The following is a 21,201-nucleotide window of genomic DNA, read 5'->3' on the forward strand; positions in this document are numbered from 1 at the left end:
ACTAGGACTTTATAAAGCTATCATGAGCACTTTCTATCAGCACCCTTATTAAAACTTCCCCCTTAAGAGCACATTTAGAGGAAAGAAGCTGCAGTATCCCACTTAAGGTGGTTTTGAGAAAGGCTTCGACCTACGGTGACATGCACACAGTACTACTACAAGACTATATTCAAGTACTTCCTTCCCTAAGAGAGGGAGGTTAAAAAGACTCATGATTGATCCTGAATGAGGTTAAAATACTAATTAGCTCAAAATAGGGTGCAGATTATAACGTTTACTTTGCTTGTAATATCGTTATTAAAATGATACTAATCAGAAATGGTACATTATTTTTCCAGAAAGTCACCTATAGGAAAGACAACCAACATCCATTAAGTCAAAGAATGCAAACTGAACTTACCATTCTGGTAATGGAATTTCTCTTCAGAGTTTTTTTTATATAGGTAAATTAATGCTAACAAATATTTATATATTCAAAATATATTTATCTTACTAACAAACATGCTAAAGAAATTGGTCTTCTTTCTTTTTTAAATAAGAGGAGTTTATTTTACGTACAGAAACAGCTACTAAAGTCTCTGTAAACAATGGATTTTAGCTACTTGATCGGTAAGGAATGAACTTAAAGAACCTATAAAGCATAAAAAATAATCGAAGTCGGAGTTCCATCAAATGGAACCACATATCTTCACTGTAAAAGGTTAAGGAGAGATATCCCTTGCTGTCTGCAAAACAACAAAGGTGAGCATTAATTGTCTTTCAACTATATTTGATGGAAGGATCGATGATAGATTCGCATTTGCAGTGAAAGAAAAACTATTGAGGTAAAAATGTGTATTCTTAAAGCATACATATAGATGTGCCGCAAGCTAATTCAAACAATCCTCGATCCACTGGAGGGATTCAAAAGCTTATACAATATGGAAAATGGAATAGTAGTAGATAGTTAAAAGCTTCCAGAGTTCAATTAAAATATTGAAAAATGTAACAGCTTTATAAAATCCATGTGGCTTAAAAACTAAACATATCCCTTGTAGTGGAAATTTTTGATCAAGAGTTGTCAGTCACTTCTCCTCCGTGGCAAAAAGGCCCTTCAAGTATCGAAGTGGTTCATCATCATTCTCCGACTGTACTCGTAGGCTAAAAACAATGCTCCATTGGCTGGGAATGCTCGTATCATTGTAGGCGTCAATCCAGAATACAGGGCAGGAATTCCTGCAAAATTAAGCAGAAGCATTAAGCTGCAGGTGATCACAAAATGTTCCTCTGACTCAGGAAATTTTGCTAAATCAGAAAACAAAATTGATAATCTCATGAACACAAGCACAACTTCTAAATGAGATTGTTTATATTTTATGAAGTTTTACTGTTAACTAGTGTTTTACAATAATGTTGAAGCCTATACTCAAATATGAATTCATCCATGTTAATACATTGCTCTATACAATGGACAGAAAATTCCAAAACAAGCAAGAAGAATGTGGTACGACTGCCAATAGTGGGCAAAACTATTGCTTTTTTTTCTCTAAACACAACCGAAAAGCCAGTCCATAAAATGCCAATCATTTTTCATGGAGTTGCGACATTTCACTGGAACCCCACGCTCATGCCTGGAGTGAGACTTGTCTTACATAGGGATTTAAAACCAATAAAACACTGAGGAGCTGCGTTTGAGGTTTGAGGTAACAGGATGTCAGCACAAAAGGTGCTGGGTGATGAGTTCCAGTACAAAAAGGATGCTTTGCATGTGAGTGATAAAAAATATATCCTCAGTTTGGGGACACATTTCCAGCACTTCCTTAATGCGACAGCAGTTCCATCATGTTGCCTGACTTAGTGGAACAATCAGCACAGAGATTTTTCCAAAGGTGACTCCCTGGAGGATTTCTAGAGAGAAAAAGCTACAGATCTGTGGAAAGGATGCCTAAATGAGGCAGAACATCCTCTGCCAGTGACTGGTGGCCCACTCAACCAGACTCTGAATGAGCCTCCAAGCCTTCATCTGTCTTCTACATACCCTTAGAAACACAGCTCTAAATGTCCTCTGTGTTTCAACACCGATTTTAAAGCTTATCTCTGTAAATATTTCACCGTCTGGATCTAATAGTCCTCCCCCACCATTCTGGACCTGTGGGTCCTCTTTTCTTTTCCACAGACCACTAGTTCTTCATCAACCTGCCTCCTGTCCCCCTTATTTCTTTCTTGGGTCCCTTGGGTATTTTGAACCTCTGCCATCAAAAGACCTCAGGACTCCCAAATTCCGCTATTCACACTGGACACTGGGCATCAACATCTTCAAAATAAGGCAGCACCTTCTGTTTTTCTGAACCTATAAGTCCTTGAAACCACTGCCGACACTACATCAGATTCTCCCGAGCGCTGACAAAAAGAACGAGCTATTGCAGTTTGATCTGTCTATGAAGAAACCAAAACTAACAACAAGTTATGTAACTACTCTTTAGGCGACTATCCTGTCTGACCCATAACACCAGAAATGCCACATTACATTGACATCCAATACCTCTATACCAAACCTGTCACAGCAAAAAGTGGCCTCTAACATATTTCTCTAAGCAGAGATGCCCAGAGCACATGTTATGTATCATTATTAATGTTTAATCAAGAGATATACACAATATCATCTCTAAATGCAGATATCAAGTATTTTTAGGCTGAGTGGTAAAAATAAGGTCATGCAGCTGATCTTAACCTCATAGATGCTAGTAAACATCCCTCCCCAGTGCTGCGCTGTCCCTTGGAACTAGTGCTGAATGGACGTCCAATGGTCGTGCGCAGCACTGGGGAGGTAGTGCTGCCGTCGGCCAACGCACCGACGCAGCACTTAAGGGGTTAGGACAATTGCACTACAGTAAATGCTTGCATGTTCCATCACTGCTTTCATAGTGTCATTTCACTGCACTACATGGCGGAAATATGTAGATAATTTCACAGTTTACCAAGGTTCAAAGTACTACATGGCACACCATGCTCAGTCTGCTGAATCATATTCAAGGGGGCTACCATCTTTGGAGGCCAGGGGTCTGACTCATCAGCATGTTTATAAGTGAGCTTTTACTAACTCGTATTAGCAGTAGTCTCCCTTTGCATTCTGATCTTTTCTGTATTCGCCCACTTCTGTAAATCCCTCAGCCATTACTCATCGGCAACAATCTCCAAGTAAGTAGCCCAATTATCTTGCCTCAGATTACTTTTATTAACCGTACTCTTCTGTTCTCTTACAATCTCTTACTAGGGAATGTCCAAATAACAGATAACCAACTAAACAAAATCTAAAGGGTGGGCAACCTTCTGGCCCCATGCGTCATCCTTACCAGGCAGCAATTTCCAATGAAGGCCTTCCTATAGATCATAGACCACTCCCTCTTGTCCCACTCACAACATGATGATTTGTGTATCTAACATATTTCAGCAGCAGGCATACACTTGAACAACTGTGCTACTGAAATCTCCTGTCACCCACCCATGGATCCTCATGAGACAGGTCCGTAGAGTGACTTGGGCCATCAGAAGCATATGTAAGAGGACGTATTTTGCATGTAGTTTTCATGTGTTGGTTTATTTTTAAATACAATAATCTCACAGTCTCTATTTATTTCAATAGTGGAGAAATCAATGGAAGTGATAAGTGGACATTTTTTCAAACTGCTCCATCAATGGATTACATCAATTTTCGACACACACATCCCTTCTTCCCTCTGCCTAATTAGTGAGCGATTCGCTTACCAAACTCAATCTGTCTTCCATTGGTCGGAACAGCAATGGAATTCAACTCTACATAACCATACCTGGATAAGTTAATAAATATTCAATAACTTTTCCCATTTTCGTCCTATCTAGCGTCAGTATTCTCATTAGTTCGTGGACAGAAACTAACTGTAAATTGGGGCTTAGAAAACTTGTCTTGTTTATGCATGTATAACTATGGTATTCTTTTTTCATGGTTCCTGTTGGACTCTTCCAGTCTGCAGCCTAACTTATAGTGAAGATTGCTTGAGCAAATGATTACAGTGTCCAGCTTTGGCAACTAAACTCGCTGCCGGACAATGAAAATTAAAACTAATAAATAAACACAACCAAAGGTAAAGCATCCTTTGCGCTTATCCTAGATATACCAAACAGAAGCAGGACCGGATTCAAAAACATTTAGCAGCAAGTCAGATAGAGTGCCGACTAACATTTAAACTTTGCATAGATTCCCAAAATTCTGGGGATTCCCTAAAACTCTAAGGATCACACATCGAAATCCGTGTGAATATTAGATTTTAGTGCATACTCCTCAAATTTAAAGATGGTTATTTAGACATCCGTCATCTTAAATGGCAGTTCACTTCAGCTTGGGCAGACATCCTTTATCTTAAATGGAAATTTATCAAAGCAAAATAGGGCCTGATTTAGATCTTGGCGGTACTACTGCCATCCGGCGACGGCGTTGGTGCCAAGTACTCTGTCAAGCGGTTGGCGGTCCGCCCGCTCTATTGTGATGTATGCTGGCTGAATCTACATCCACGTTGACAGAGTGTTTCCTGCCGCATACATGCTCACAGCTGCCAACGTGGCGGACTCCTCTGCAGGTGAACTCCACTCAGTCGCCAACAGGGCGGCAGGATTGCGCCAAGCCTATTTAGATTTCACAGTTGTGCTGATGGTGTTCTAACGGCGGGTTGCCGACGGAGTGAGTCCATTGGGGGACGCAGTCAACATTGGAATAATCCTGTCGCTGTAGGCTAGATGCTAGCATCACACACCTGATATGTTTTGGTTAATTGTTTGCACCGCCTTACCACGCTATAAAACACACTACATTTCAGACGTTGATTCTTTGCCATTCCACAGCACCACAACATTTGACACCGAGGCACAGACCTAAAGGCTTTGACAGTGCTTATTTTGTTCTCCAGGCGGCTGCTGTGCATGAGCAAAAGCCATCTTGGAATGATTTTTCTTAAAGCAAAAGAAAACTAATTTCAGCATTGTAGCTGTGCATGCACATAAAAGTGCACTGGCGATCCTGAAATGATTGTTTGTTTTAAGAAAAATCTTTACAAGATGGCCACTGTGTGTACACAAACATATATAGTGGTCATGTTAGAATGGCATTTTTTTTGCTTAAAGAAAAAATCATCCTAAAATGGCTGATGCACATGAATATGCATGCATGATGGCACCTTAGAATAATTTTTCTAAAAGTATGAGAGTGTAGAGACTTGGATCAAGCAGGTGCTAAAGGGGTCAATTTTCTTTTTTACTGAAAAGAGTGGGAAGTGAGAGGGTGGCAAAGCTGTCAATAATGCACAGCAGTGGAAGGACTGATGTCAGCAGTGGAAACTTACAACTCGTCAAATCGAAACACGGTGAAACTGAAAGGCTCTTTGAGTCAGACAAACATAGCATATGGTGGAAAGCCATTAATCAAGTCATCCAATCATCTCCCAGTTGCCAACAGCCAGCAAAAAAATACACACAAGGAACAATATAAATATATTTTCACACAAGGTACCTGAACAATGTGATTATAACAGTAAACAATTATTTGGATAAAAATAACGCATTGTTTACTTCTAGTTGACTGCTGCACACAATTTGATTGTTCCTAAAGGTTATACTAAATCTAATTGCTTTAATACAAAACAAATGGAAAATGTAAATACACTCACTCAGGGGCGGCCTTAGGCATGTGCGCACAGGGCCACCAAACCCCAGGGTCCACCACACCAATATATATCCTTAATATAATAATCCTCTTAGGATGGATACATATTTCCGTGGCGGCCCCTGGCAGGGATTTGGCGCCTCTGGCTCTGTTCCACTTCCAAACACCCTGACTCCACCCCCCCCCCCCCTCCCTCTTCACTGGCCTCCGCGCTCCGCCCCGCCCGGACCCCCTCTTCCGGGGCCCCCTACCTTCGCTCCCTGCCCAGGGCCGCCATGAGCCTAAAGCCGCCCCTGACTCACTAGGCCAATAAAACCAATGGATAAAGAAGACACAAAGGTGGAAAATTACATATATGTCAGTGTAATAGAACGTGACAGATGTTGAGCTCTGACACTTTAAATTTGCTGTTTTTGTACACCTATATCTGGTACTGTTTTATGCTCAGTAAATCTACTACTGCATATGTCTTTAAATTGATGTTAAAATGCACTTCTGAAATGCCATTCCCTAATGTTGTATCTTGTTATAATATTTAGATTTATCTAAGACAAATTAAATTAATTCCATATACAATGTTACTAGATCATGGTGGTTGAACTTTGGGAGGACTTTGAAGTTAACGGCCCAGTTGTTCTTTTAGATTGCATGGTGTGATATATGTAGTGGCCCCTTTAAAAAGGGACAGTTCGTTTTTTGTTTTGCTCTCTTTCACTTTCTCTCTCTATCTCTCAATCTCACTCTCTCGCTCAAGCTGAAACGTGTTGTTCTCTTTTTTATCCTACAAGAATATTATATGCAATAAAGAAAATGCTAAACCTACCGGAGCTGTGTCGCTTGTCTCCTAGAGTCCCAGTTCAGGGGAACAATCACTTACAGTGCAAACACGGAGGAAGGCATCCAGCGGAAACGCGTCTGCTAGCCTGAATAAATAAAAGCAGGTCTCTGCTCCATTTCTGCATCACTCTATGCCTGCAAGAGTATTGTTTTGACTTATACTGGGTGCTCCCTTGTGTCTGGACAAAGCTAATCCTCTCTGAAGAAGTATAATGATAGTGAAACATGAGTCAGGGGTTGCTTTTCTTCATTTCAAGTTGGCTTGGATGGTATTTTAGCAATCCAAGGCTGTAATACTGTACCTGGAGTAGTAAATGGCTTTTGTCATTTTACAGCTCGGCATGGATGGCACTGTGCTAATCCTATGCTTAAAGACTTTGCTGTAGAAACTGCAAAATACATTGTCCCTTTATATATTGGCGTGGATGGCACTGTGCTAACCCTATGCTTAAAAACTTTAATAGAAAAGCAGACATTTGAGGTGATCAAATGTACAGTGTCGCTGGTGTTGTAGGGTGCTCTATACAGGAGCTGCTCTCCACCGAATCCTGGGACCTACCCAGAGTGCTCTGCTTGTTTTTTGCATAATTTATGTATCACTCTATGCCTCCAAGGGTATTGTTTATATATAATAAAATGGTTCATTTATTCTGAAAATAAGTGACTGGCAGAAAATATGTAATATGGTGCTGCTCTATGCCCTATAAACACCTTACTGAGGAATCCCTCCTGTTTACCTGCTCAAATATATACATTTCCTAGTGTAGTTTTGCCCTCTCGGAACTCATTCTGGGCTTCTCGACCCAAGTGCACCGCTACCGGTATTTAGAAGAGAGGACAGATCAGTCAATGTTTTGTCAACGTCATGCAGAGCCACTTCCAAGCGCTCTACAAAGACTGTTTTTCGCTGGTATTTACATAGCTATAGAAGGTAGGGGAGACAGTGGGTGGCAGTGCCACAGTGTGGCTCATCTGTCCATCATTTTACCTTGGGTCCATGCTGAACAGGATTAGGCAATCAAAGACAGCAAAGGTTGTGGGTCAGCAACCCCCATTCCACTGCCTGTGAGCAGAGGGGACCCAGAGGAAGATCGAGAAATCAGCCATTGTACCACTTCCCAGTGCTGTGATGCGAAAGTAGCCAAAAACTATTATTTTATGGATGTGATGTCACAGCCATGAATAAAAGTACATCGAAAAATCTATTCACAATCATAGCTTTTCCCAATGGAACCCCTAAACATGGGTAGCTGTGAATAATTGGAATGGTTTCCGCCAAGGAGTTCTGATTGGCACAAAATGGGTATGTAATGTGACCTAGAACCCTCAGGTGAAAAATATCCTTTTTATTCATAGTACCAGCTACAATTTTATGTGGGTTCTAACCCCATCCACTATTATTAGCAGGCTTTTGAATTGTGTTGTCTAAAATAAAGAAAGAAATATTGACTGAAGGTGGCAAGCTCTTGCTCCAGTACTGAGCATTGCTACCCTACAAGAGTGGAAGTTATGGTTCTCAATGCTGTGACACAATCTGTGCTTAATTTGAGCCAATGGTTTACGGTACTCGCCACCGGCACTTCGTTGTCAACACCCGCACTTATGACAGTCTACCACATGGTTGCGCTGTTTGTCTAATTTAGAGATGCACATACCAACAGCTGTTTATTAATTCCTTATACATTCAAAATTACTGATACCTGGTTCCAAAGCCATTCTTATATCTTTGAGGACCTGGAATAGTCCAAATTGTCACACTTGGAGGAATGTGATAGTTAGTAGGGGTGTTGCTAATGTAGTGGGCAGCGCTGTCAGGGGCAATGGGTGGTCAAGCTGACGAAGGCCCTGCCACATCTTTTCTTGTTTTTTTTGTTTACAAACTAAGCTAATGAAGAACAGCATTCAGAAAAACCTGTTCAGTATAGCGGTGGATCTGGGACCCATATGTAAGATATAGGTCGAAGATAGAAAATTTATGGTGGGTAAAGTCAGTGAATCTAAAAATAGTTGGCCTCAGCAACAGGGTTGCATAAAAAAGTGAGCAAAAAACTCATTCAAAACAATATAGTCAAAGATGTGGATAATGTACATTTAAAAAATATTACCTTCATACTTCACAATGCTTGCAAATGTTTTCATGAAGCCTGCTTGTTTCCCCACCATAGACAGGACCTGGATTCTAGACTTGACACAGTCGATTGGATACACAGCAAGCCACAGGGCAGCACCTCCAAACCCGCCACTTAGCATTAATGGAACAGGACCTATGGAAATAAACATTTGCACAGAGTACAGACCATTATTGTCGAGACCACGCCTTGAGAATACCATGGTTGAGATACCTTAAAACCTCATTTGCAGCGCTTGGGAGACCGGAGATCTATTCAGACCCATCAAGCATTAGAAAACAGGACATTGGGTGGATCAAACAACATTTCCTTGAAAGGGTACGGTTAGAGAGAGAAGAGAAGGAAGTAATGAAACCGTCAGTAAGAGCTTACCTGATTCTAAGTACCACTCCCTCTCTGGAACCCTATTTAAAAATTGTCACTAATCCCCTTCACAGAGCCTTGCTTATTAAATTTAGGATGAATTTGATCCCCTATACACTTGGTTGTTTTCCTACTTGGGCAAAACCCAAGGACGCTTTACCTTGCAAATGCGAAAATTTTTCTACCCAAGATACGCTTCATTTTATGTTTTTTTGTGGGTTTTATGTCGCCGCTAGGGAAAAATACCTAATACCTATTCTGAAGGATGCAGGCTTTCTTCAGGTTAGGCCAGCATTAATTTTCCTTCAAATGTTGGGCAACACGCATATCATCTTTCGCGTGGCATCTTACCTAACGGCTGCATTTAGGTTAAGAAAGAAACAAGCCCCAGGGAACGTCTTATTTTAAAAGTTGGCCTTGAGGGTTTCAAGTAAATTAAATTTTAACATAAATTGACTATGAATTGAATTTTGTATGTAAATTGCAATGTGATTTTTATACTGTGCTGTATGTATTGCCTTTTATGATTTTAACAAAAATCGAATAAAGCGTATTTTGACTGACTGACATTATTGTTGAGTCACAGATTAGTTTGGTTTCATTGGTCTCCCATAAAAAAATATTTTTTTAAACAGCTGATCACATATTAGCTTAAGCACACAAGTTACATAGGGGAAGCAAGGAGGAAGTACGGGCTAAGTTGGAAGTGGTTGGAGCTACTGGGGGTCCCTTACCATGTATAAAGGGGCCTGAACACAAAAGGCAAGCACAGTTGACTTTGCAAATACAAATATCCCTATGCGTAATGCTTCAAAAGTACATTTGTTTCATAATTGGCATTATAAATATCAATGCACACACTGAAAACTCTTGCAAGTTGCAAGGGAAATGGGGTCACCCAGGCGAGTTCCTTCACCTCCTTGATACTCACAACGGAACGTTCATATGCTTTGAGACTGCCTATGCGTTCCCAGGACATGGATGTTTACCAAGAAGAGGTAACCATTTGCAAAATATAAGGTGTCAATACCTGACAGCTGGGAAAGAGTCACGATTCATGCACACTGTGAGTAGAAAGCAGTGATTAATTTGAGCAAGTGATTTCTGGTGTTTAGCACCAGCACATTATTGTCTACACTGAGGCTTGTAACAGTCTGCCACAAGGTGGCACTGTCGTCTAATTTAAAGATGAGCATAACAGCAGTGGCAGCTGGTGACATTTAGAAGTGGTGCGGCATAAAAGTTACGGAGTGAGTGTTACATCTCGAGCAACCCTAATTGACATAAAAGGGTCTCAGCAGGCGCGACGGTTCTCCCCAAAAGGAAAATTTTGAAGAAAAAAAAAAGGTGCACAAATGGAACATTTTAATTGTTGCAGGACCACTGCAGACTCCATGGGAGATCAGATTGATAGACCTGATGCAGTTAGTTACCATCCGCCTGCTCAGGCCCAAAATGAAATCTGCACATGACCGAAGAAGGAGGGCTGGAAGAAGGGCAGGAATAAATTAACCTTTGACACCCAGCAGCTAGGCTACCATTGTCAGGGGTATTGTATATCTTCTTACAGTTTAAAATTCACAGATCATTTCAATATTCTGTTTTCATATGTACATATAGAAAAAGAAAAATAATTATTGGCAAGTAAAAAGAAACATTCCGCAAAACGAGAATTTATCACTGCCCTTCCAAGTTGTTCCGTCTGTATGCAAATGAAACAGTGTGCACACACTACACAGTTGAGTTGTGCTCAGTGGCGGCTGGCATCTACAGGGAGTGGGGGCTGGCATGCGTGGCAGAAAATAAAATTTTAAATCAAAACGAATTTGAATGCGATGCAATGTCCTCCTCCTGTCCTCTTCTCTCCACCGGAACTGAAAGCAAACTCCCTTGACCTATCAGGGAATACTAAGTAATTTAATTCAAAGTCAGGGGTGCCCAGTCTACCTGCCTCCAGGGCCCTTCACAATGCAGTCAGTGGGTCTTTTCCCATCTTAGATCAAGTCCCTCAACAACGCATCAAGGTCCCTGAACCACCTCAGCGGAATCACCACCGAAAGGTTGACAAAATAATATATTAGCCTTGGGGGCATAACCATTTTGACCAACGCCACTTGGGCCATAACTGGCAGAATGGTATACAAGCTTTGAGGGAGTGTGATACAGGGCCAAGATTGCCCTACAATAGATCGTCTGGTTCACGATTCACCTGTATTCCCAGGTATTTGGATGAGCAGGGAGCCCAGTTGAGGCCATTCGGCACGGTCGGAGGCTGGTGTTGCACAAGCGCCATTGAAAAGATATGGGTCTTAGCCTTGTTAACCCCGAGTCCAGTTAGCACAACAACCTCTTCCAGAATGCTCAGGGCATGGGATACCCCCTGGGTACGGTCTCTTCAGTATAAGAGCAAGTCGTCAGTATGCAGGGATATTGTATGTTCCTTACCCCCCAGGAGGAGGCCATATTGTGGCCCCTCCTGTCTAAAACACTTTGCCAGGTGTTCAATGGCTAGGGCAAATAAGAGCGGAATGGTAGACAGCCCTGCTTGGTTCCTCTGTATATGCCGTTGGAGGCCAAGATGATGCCACCTGTCCTGACCCTTGCCGTAGGGCGAGTTTATGATAACCAAATCCATTTAAGCCACCCATCCCCGAGGCCTATACGCCTCTTAACGGAAAATAGAAAGTCCCACCGCAAAGAATCAAAAGCTTTCCACAGATCAACCGCCATTATTAGTGCATCCGGATACTCAGCTATGCCGTGATGATATAAGAAGTAATACAGCCGTCTGAGGTTCCCTGAAGTCGATCGAGTGGGTATGAACCCATTTCAGTCGGTATGACGGAAGCAGTCTTGCAGCTAGGAATTTACTAAGTATCTTAAAATCCATGTTCAAAATGGAAAGAGGGTGGAACTCAGACAGGCAGGCCGTCTTGGATTTTGTTTTCAGTAGATTTTGTCCATGGTGGAGTCTGGTAAAACACCAGCACACAGTGAGTCTGCGTATACCTTCTCAAAGTGAGGGTCAAGGAGTGGCACAAATGCAGAGTAAAACTCAGCCGGAGCCCATCTGGGCCAGAGGTTTTACCCCTAGCCATATCTTTGATAGAGGTGCAGATTTCTTGTATTGATATTGATCCCCCTAGTTCCTCTTGCGTGGCAGGGCTCAGCTTTTGCAGCCGTAAAGGCGCTAGGTACGCCTCTATGGTCCCAGATGATCACTCATTCGGTTTCCTATATAGGTCATGGTAGTACTAGCAGAAAGCAAAATGCAGGGCTCTCTCGGCTAGTACAGTGTGACTCCCTCTTTTGAGACGATCTGAGTGATGGGCATACCCCTGCTCTCAGGCCTGATCAGCCAGACTAATAGTCCGATCATCCTCCCTCCGCATGCTGCCTTGCTTGATACAGGAGACTCAACCTTTCCAGGACAGAATTATATTCACTCCTAGCCTCCGAGAGTTGCACCAGGGCTGGGCTCCCTGCACCTGGTTTATTACCCAGTGTGTGTAGCAGAGTTTCCAGTGTGTTGAGTTCCCTACAGAGTTCCCACCTCGCGCCAACGGTCAGTCCCATAAATTGGCCCTGCACCACCAACTTGAAGGCATCCCATTCAATTAGTGAGGTGCTCGCCGTACCCTAGTTCACCCGGACATTCCAGGACAGTAGCTTTATCTCTCTGAGGGGTTTACTCATATGAGGCATAGTAGCAGTGAATGACTTGTCCCTTCCCCAAGCATCCTCTGCAGTGTCCGGTCTGCCACCACATGGTCAACAGAACTACAATGCAACCTCTGGATGCACAATCAAGATTCCCAGATACAAACTCCTCTTCCTAGGGGCAGTGTTGCAATGGCTAACAGCCCAAACCTGACAACAACCAAAAACATTATGAGTATAACACCTCCCCTAGATAACTAGGAGGGGCACTTTAGCAGGGGAAGCCATGTGCAAATCGAACAGTCAGTCCCTGACTCGACCTCTCTCTATTATCAAGGGTCACCGGAGTGGTCCTTGAAGGTGCTGTGTCACATCTTCCCTTCGCGTCAATGAGGGACTGGATACCACTCCCGGGTAATCGACTCAAGTTCAAGAGCAAGGAGGTCCTTTAGTGGGGCCGCCAATTGCAGTTAAGGACAGAGCAAAACTCCTCAGGGGAGGAAACATTTACTCCTAGATGCATCATATTATTTCATCCACAGATTGAGGGGTCACTTTTGGTAGGTGTGACTCACTGCCAGTCGAGTCTCTAGAGTCGGAGGCTGTATATTTGGACTCTGATGAAACCTCTGCAGGAAGTCGGATTTCTGTAGGGACATGATCTGTGCCACGGCCTGCAGTGCAGCTCTCTGTTCAGGCTCTGTCTGCTAGGATGAAGGCTTCTTTCGAGGGGCTTTCCTTACCGAATGCCACTGCCTTTTCCTTTTGGATCATTTGCTTTTTGGAGACCCGTCTAAAGTTTCAGCAAGAGCGAGCATGTCTTGTAGGCCGCCGGCCGTGACCATGCCTCAGCAGGACTGTCTCAAAAATGGGTGCTGCCATCAAGGATGATGCAGAGTTTAGCAGGGAACATCAAGGAGTATGGGACTCCTGCCTCACGGAGTACTCTTTGCCTCCAGAAAAGACGCTCGTTGAGCTTGTACTTTGGCCATTAAATCCAGGAATACCAGTCTCATGCTATTATCTATCACGTAAGGGCCATGCACACGGGCTTGCTGGAGTAGTATGTCAGAGTCTCTGTAGTGGAGAAGTCTCACCACCATGGGGCAAGGGGATCCCCCAGGGGCCAAGGTGTGAGCAGGGACCCAATGTGCCCGCTCCAGGGCGAAGAACTGGGTATGACGGTCCGAGGCTTCTTCAGTACGCAGACAATTTTCAAGGAAAGTTACCATGTCCGTACCCTGAGAGCCTAAGGGGCCCCCACCACCCTAATATTATTCCAGCAGCTGCAGCTGCAGCCTTCCTCATCTTCAGCGCGTCTCTCCAAGACAGCCACTCTCACTGTGAGCTTGTCTATCTTAGAGGACGCAGCCCTCTGTTCCCGTCGAATTTCGGCTATGGAACACTCACTCCCTTCACCCGGTTCACTAGCTTATGGTGCTCTGCTTGCAGAAGCCCTATGCCCGCTAACACTACTCCAATGTCTTGTTGTAGGGCAGCCTTATTAGCTGCGATGTCTGGCAACACTTTATATGGATGGGAATGGATGGAAGAATCCACGAGGATACTTCGGTCTTCCCCGGTCTCTGGCACCCCCCATGTTCATCTGTGTGCCCTCCTGTTTGTGCTTCAGCTTCACCATCACAGCCATAGGAGGTGGGGGTGCACTTCAAAAAGGGGGCTGTTCTAGGTCTTCAGGTCCGGTCTGTGTAATGTCGATTCGGGGGGCCTGGTACCCCCCAAACAGTCCACCTAGGGAGTAGGGGGCCCAGCACACCCCCACCTCAGCATCAACTGCCGAAGGCTCAGATCACTGGCGCTTACTCGCTGCAAGACGAGCTTCCACCGGAGGTGGCTTGTTAGGGACCAATGTGAGTGAGAGCAATGGGCAGCAGCCGATTTAGACGCCTATACTTCAAAGACGTCTCCTAGACAATGACTCAATTACTGCAGCCCTATGCCAGTGGGCCAGTTGTTGTTGGTCACAGGCCCCCAGTGACTCCACTCAGATCCTACAGCCTGTCCCCTGTTAGGGTCAGGTGTAATGTTCCCATGATGAAGCCACCTCCTGCTTAACAGGGGAGAGTGGGGTCACATTACCCCTCCTGTATAGTTCAAACTCCCTCACAGAGCAGTAGGACCGCATTAGAGGGACAAGGTAGGCAGTCACAAAGGAGACCTAGGGAGAGGGTTAACTTACCTGCTAGCCCAAGTCTTTCAGGCACACTCCTCCTGGTGGGATCTCACCTCCTCCACTTTACCGACGAGGCCATCCCTGCTGAGCTCCGCTCTGGCTTAGGCCCGGGAAAATGTCAGCCACTCAGGCGTGCCTGCTTGTACACGCTTGCACTCCTTTCTCACCTGGCCTTAGTAATGGCCTGACCACCCGCGCCGTCTTTGTATGTACGCCACAGAGCCTCTTAAGATCACTCACCAGGCTTCCACTCTCCCAACAGTGCTTGTGTGCTCTGGTCAACACCTCTCTCACTGAGGCACCTCTGGCAGCTAGCCAGGTGGTGCAGGCCCTGATCCCTCACCTCTGTCCACTGGGTACCCGCTATGGACCAGGACCCCCTCTCGTCCAGTCGCGGCAGCAGCATTGTCAGGGAGGCTGGCCATAGTGTCTTCTCCCCCCTCACTTGTCTCTCTCTCTCTCTCTCTCTCTCTCTCTCATTCACCGCCCTCTCTGGTCATTCTTCCTAGCACCAGTGGGAACCACCATTGCATGGCCACTGCGATTGCAGCTCTCCCCTAGGGGATGGCAGGGAAGAGTCCCTCTTTCTCAGCATGATGACAGGGGTCAGCTATCAGGGCTACAATACAATTGATACGCCAATGAGGCCCCCCGGATGCCTGATGTGGCAGGATTACAGCCATGACCCCCCTGTAGCGTAGCATTTGTCAAAGTCAGACAAAGCTTTTGAACAGACAGTGGTACATTGCTGAAAATATAGGACTGAGTGCTTTGAGGACTAAAAATAAGAGAAATTTGAAAATGCTCCATGAATTACAATGCATTTTCACCTGTCTCACAGTGAAAATGCTTTTAAAAAGCACCACAAACAGAAGGCCATTTTCGACTAGAGTCAATCCAGTGGAACAAGCACACGCTCTGGCCCTTCTTTCTCAATCACACTCTGCCAGTGATGTCAGACCTAGCAAAAGAGTGTAGCAAATATGACGAGAAGCAGCCACGAAAGCTGCAGATTGGTCAATAAGGAATCAGCCTCAGAGGCAGACAGGCCTGATTTCTGAGCATGCGTCAGCCACATTTTGGCTGGGGGGTGGTGTGTGTGTGTGTGTGTGTGTGTATGCAGGGGAGTAAATGAGTGTGTGAAGCCTCCTGAAGGCATATGTGTAGGTATTTAAGTACACCCTTGACTTTAAGTGTGCATGTCATATTAGCACCCAGACTTACCAGCAAATAAACTGCCAGTGAAACAGGTCCCTAATGGGCCCTCTAAAACGGTCCTTAACTTCACAGACAAAAACACAAGTCAATTTATAACAAGGACTATAAAAACCCATGACGTTACGCAATCCATATCATCAATGCAGTCCTATTTACTTTTGCCAATAGACTAGTACTGGAGGCACTTGATTAAAAACCGCTCGACGGGGGGAGTGGCCAAGATGGCGGTGAGGTAGGACGCATTGATCGGAGCTCCTGCCCGCCGTCTGCCCTACCTGGCGCTCCTGGGCCCCCATGATGCCTGGAAATAGCTGGGGGTCCCTTCGGAGTGCCTCCCTGGAAGGATCCTGCCCACAGCTACTGCAAGAAACCGGTGTCTACATCGATCGTGGCTGCCTCGTGGGGACCGTGAGGACGACGGGCCTGCTCCTTTCCTGTCAGTACCACGCGGCGGCTTCGACAACGCCATGGCTCTATGGTATAGACCACCGAGGTCAGCAGCACTACGCCCGGCCACCTACCAGGCAAACCGGAAGACCCGCGGTTTGCCCAGCACAACGCCCGCCTGCCTGGAACTGCCTGCGCCTCTCACCTGGCCGGGTCACCCCCTAGCTCCTCCTGCTCCTGCAGACGCCCCCCTGGCCCCCGAGCGGCCCAGCCTCAGCAGAGCCGCCCGCTCGCCAGTTTCCCGCCGCAGCTTGCCACAGGCCCCGCCCACCACCGGCCCATTGGCCGAGCCGCTCCCGCCGCCCAGATGACCCGCCCTCTCGTCCCCCTTCTTATGACGTTCCCAGAGCGACCGCGCAGCGGACGCGCGCAGCGGGAGCGCCGACTGAGCGCCGAAGGTGTGCCAAAAGTAAGCCCGCCTGTGCCCGTCCGCGCCTGGACCGCGCCCAGCGCCAGGACCCCTGGCCCCTGCAGACCCCAGCCCACCCGCCGGACGTACGACGCCGCCACCCTCAACGCACTCAACGCAGGCCGAATCCCAGGATGCTACCGAGCCACCCCGAGATGCACCCACGGACCCTTCTGCTGCAACGCCTGCAAGTTCACCTGCATCCGGACCTGCACTACTCCAGCACCAACCAAGACCAAGACGAGCAACAGCAGCAGCCACCTGAAATGCATCCTGCTCAACACCCGCTCCGTCCACAGACACGCCATCGAGCTCTGGAACCTGCTCGACACAACCTCACCAGACGTCGCCTTCCTCACGGAAACCTGGATGAACGCCTCTTCAGCGCCCGACATCGCCATCGCCATCGCCATCCCAGACGGCTACAAGATCATCCGAAGGGACCGCATCAACCAGACTGGAGGAGGCATCGCCATCATCCACAGGAACTCCATCCGCATCACGACCAACACCGACGACACCCTCGCACCCGCCGAGCACCTGCACTTCCAGGTCCACATCAACCCCAAGACCACCCTCAGAGGCACCCTCATCTACAGACCCCCGGGACCACGCACACAATTCAGCGAAGACATCGCCGACTTCATCAGCCCGCACGCCCTCCTCTCCACTGACTACATCCTCCTCGGGGACCTCAACTTCCACCTGGAGAACAACAACGACCGCAACACTTCCACCCTGCTGGACAACCTCGCAAACCTGGGACTCAAGCAGCTGGTCACCCCCCCCACCGACTACGCCGGACACACACTCGACCCCGTCTTCTCATCCAGCAAGGACATTGCCTTCAGCCACGCCACCGGACTCCACTGGACGGACCACAGCTGCTTCCACTTCAGCTTCAGAAGGACCACGATCCACCACCACCAGCAACAGGTTGCACGCAGAAGCTGGAACAAAATCACAGCCGACCAGCTCGCGACCTCCCTGAGCATGAACCCTCCCACCACCACAACGAACCCAATCCAGGCGGCCACCAACCTCGCGAAGTGGATCAGCAACTGCGCAGACGACCTTGCCCCTCTGAAGACCCCGCCTAGCAGACCCGGTAGCAAGAAAGCCCCATGGTTCACCGACGAACTCAAGAGCTCCAAGAAGAACTGCCGAGCCCTCGAGAGAACATGGCGCAGAGACCCAACACCGGACAACATGACTGCCCTCAAGCTCGCCACCCGAAAACACCACCAACTCATCCACGCCACCAAGAAAATCGCATTCAAGGAACGACTGGACAACAACGCACACAACAGCAAGGAACTCTTCAACATCGTTAAAGAGCTCTCCAACCCCAATGCCGGAAACAACAACATCACCCCTTCGCAAGACCTCTGCAACTCCCTGGCCTCCTATTTCCACAACAAGATCGCGGACATACACAACAGCTTCAGCACTCAACCGACGCACGCCACGACCGAACCACCGCCCCCCACCACCACCCTCTGCGCCTGGACCCTGATCAGCACCGAAGACACCGTCCGCACGATGAACTCCATCCACTCCGGATCTCCTACCGACCCCTGCCCTCACCACGTCTTCAACAAGGCCGACGCTGTCATCGCACCCCACCTGCGGGACATCATCAACACCTCCTTCGACACCGCTACCTTGCCGGAGAGCTGGAAGCACACCGAACTCAGCGCTCTACTAAAGAAGCCATCAGCCGACCCCACCGATCTCAAGAACTACCGCCCCATCTCGCTGCTCCCGTTTCCTGCAAAAGTCATCGAGAAGACCGTCAACAAGCAGCTGGCCGCCTTCCTCGAGACGAACGGATCCCTCGACCTCTCGAGGTGTGGTTTCCGGGCCAACCACAGCACAGAGACCGCCCTGATCGCAGCCACTGATGACATCCGAGCACTGCTTGACAACGGAGAAACAGCAGCCCTCATCCTCCTAGACCTCTCCGCGGCCTTCGACACTGTCTGCCACCGTACACTAGTGCAGCAACTCAGCAACGTCGGAATCCAGGAGAAGGCTCTGGAGTGGATCATCTCCTTCCTCGCCGGAAGGACACAGAGAGTCCCCCTCCCCCCGTTCAGATCTGAAGCCACCGAAGTCATCTGCGGCATTCCTCAAGGCTCCTCGCTCAGTCCAACCCTCTTCAACGTCTACATGAGCCCCCTCGCAGACATCGCACACCAGCACAACCTCAACATCATCTCCTATGCCGACGACACCCAACTGATTCTCTCCCTCACCAACGACCCCGCCACCGCCAGAGCCAACCTTCAAGAAGGGATGAAAGAGGTAGCCGAATGGATGAAGAACAGCCGCCTGAAACGGAACTCGGACAAGAGGGAAGTCCTCATCCTGGGATCCTCACCCTCTGCCTGGGACGACTCCTGGTGGCCCCCCGCCCTAGGCAGCGCACCCAAACCAACAGACCACACACGCAACCTGGGCTCCATCCTGGACTCCTCCCTCTCCATGACCAGACAAGTCAACGCCGTCTCCTCGTCGTGCTTCAACATCCTGCGCATGCTACGTAAGATCTTCCGGTGGATCCCCACCGAGACCAAGAAGACGGTCACCCAGGCCCTCGTCACCAGCCGTCTGGACTACGGCAACTCCCTCTACGCCGGAACCACCGCCAAACTCCAGAAGAGACTCCAGCGGATCCAGAACACCTCAGCACGACTCATCCTGGACATCCCCCGTCGTAGCCACATCTCCGTACACCTGAGAGACCTGCACTGGCTCCCGGTCAACAAGAGAATCACCTTCCGACTCCTCACCCACGCACACAAAGCCCTACACAACCAAGGCCCAGGATACCTCAACAGCCGCCTCAACTTCTACGCTCCCAAACGCCAGCTTCGATCGACCGGCCACGCCCTCGCCGCAGTCCCCCGCATCCGAAGAGCCACCACAGGGGGACGGTCCTTCTCCTACCTCGCCGCCAAGACATGGAACTCCCTCCCGACCCACCTCCGCCTGACTCAGGACCACCTCGCCTTCAGGAAGCAACTCAAGACCTGGCTGTTCGAGCAGTAGCGGACCCCCCTCCCCCAGTGCCTTGAGACCCTCTGGGTGAGTGGTGTGCTATATAAATGCTTTGATTGATTGATTGGAACTCAGACAGGCATGTTGCCCGAACAGCAATGAGGGCCGAGCGCAGCTCCCGGTCAACAAGAGAATCACCGCCTCAACTTCTACGCTCCCAAACGCCAGCTTCGATCGACCGGACACGCCTTCGCCGCAGTCCCCCGCATCCGAAGAGCCACCACAGGGGACGGTCCTTCTCCTACCTCGCCGCCAAGACATGGAACTCCCTCCCGACCCACCTCCGCCTGACCCAGGACCACCTCGCCTTCAGGAAGCAACTCAAGACCTGGCTGTTCGAGCAGTAGCGGACCCCCCTCCCCCAGTGCCTTGAGACCCTCTGGGTGAGTGGTGTGCTATATAAATGCTTTGATTGATTGATTGATTGGAACTCAGACAGGCATGTGGCCCGAACAGCCAGAGGGCCGAGCGCAGCCCCGACTTCGATATTTGGGCTGCCCACACAGACCACGGGGCCCATAGAGACAAGCCTGGCTGCCTCCTGGACCACCCGGATGACCCGCAAGTGGCCTGACAAGCCACCCGCCTGCCCGGAGGTACCGGATTCTCACGACCTCGAGAGGTTTCGTGATCGACAAGGCCGTGCGGTTCCCTAGCCTCAATTTTGGAGCTGCCCGCATGGAGCACAGAGGCCGGAGGCAGTAAGCTCAACTGCCTCCAGGACACCCTGGAGGACACGTGGGTCGCCTAGCTCCTCGCCAACATGTCTGGAGCCTGAGAGCCGCGTGTATCCCTGACTTCCACTCTTGGACTGCTCGCTGAGTGGGTGGCTGCCCTGGAAGAAGAGTGACACTGCAGTGTCTGAGTCAACTGTCCTCCAACAAGAGGTGATTAGACTGCAGGATCAATATGTCGACATCCAAACCCACCTGGAGGACTTGGAAAACCGGTCACGCAGACACAATATCCGGATCCGAGGGGTGAAAGCTACAGAGGATACCAGAGACCTGTTCAAGTTCGCTGTTCCATCATATCCTGGGTGAATCCCTCGACGCTGAGATCAAATTAGACCAGGCACACAGGGTCGGACGCCTCGAGCGACCAATGCTTCCCCAGCAGATATTCTTGTGTGTGTCCAGGATTTCAGGACCAAAGAGGCCATCCTCACCTAGGCGAGATCACTGCACCCCATCTCTTTCCAGGGGCAATT

At 48.0% G+C, this 21,201-nt stretch overlaps 1 protein-coding gene across 1 annotated transcript in view; it reads right to left on the bottom strand.

Moving 5' to 3' along the window:
- Positions 1–522: 522 nt before the first annotated feature.
- LOC147698472 (mitochondrial ornithine transporter 1-like) overlaps positions 523–21,201 on the bottom strand; it is a 70,064-nt gene continuing 49,385 nt past the window's right edge. The window contains exons 4-5 of the mRNA XM_086933450.1: positions 8,614–8,772; positions 523–1,215 (exon numbers count right to left, since the gene is read on the bottom strand). Coding sequence (XP_086789576.1) covers positions 1,094–1,215; positions 8,614–8,772 — 281 coding nt within the window. The 3' untranslated portion in view covers positions 523–1,093. The remainder of the gene's footprint in view (positions 1,216–8,613; positions 8,773–21,201) is intronic.

The sequence above is a fragment of the Lissotriton vulgaris genome, chromosome 8 (genome assembly GCF_964263255.1).
Source record: "Lissotriton vulgaris chromosome 8, aLisVul1.2, whole genome shotgun sequence".
Taxonomy (NCBI): Eukaryota; Metazoa; Chordata; class Amphibia; order Caudata; family Salamandridae; genus Lissotriton; species Lissotriton vulgaris.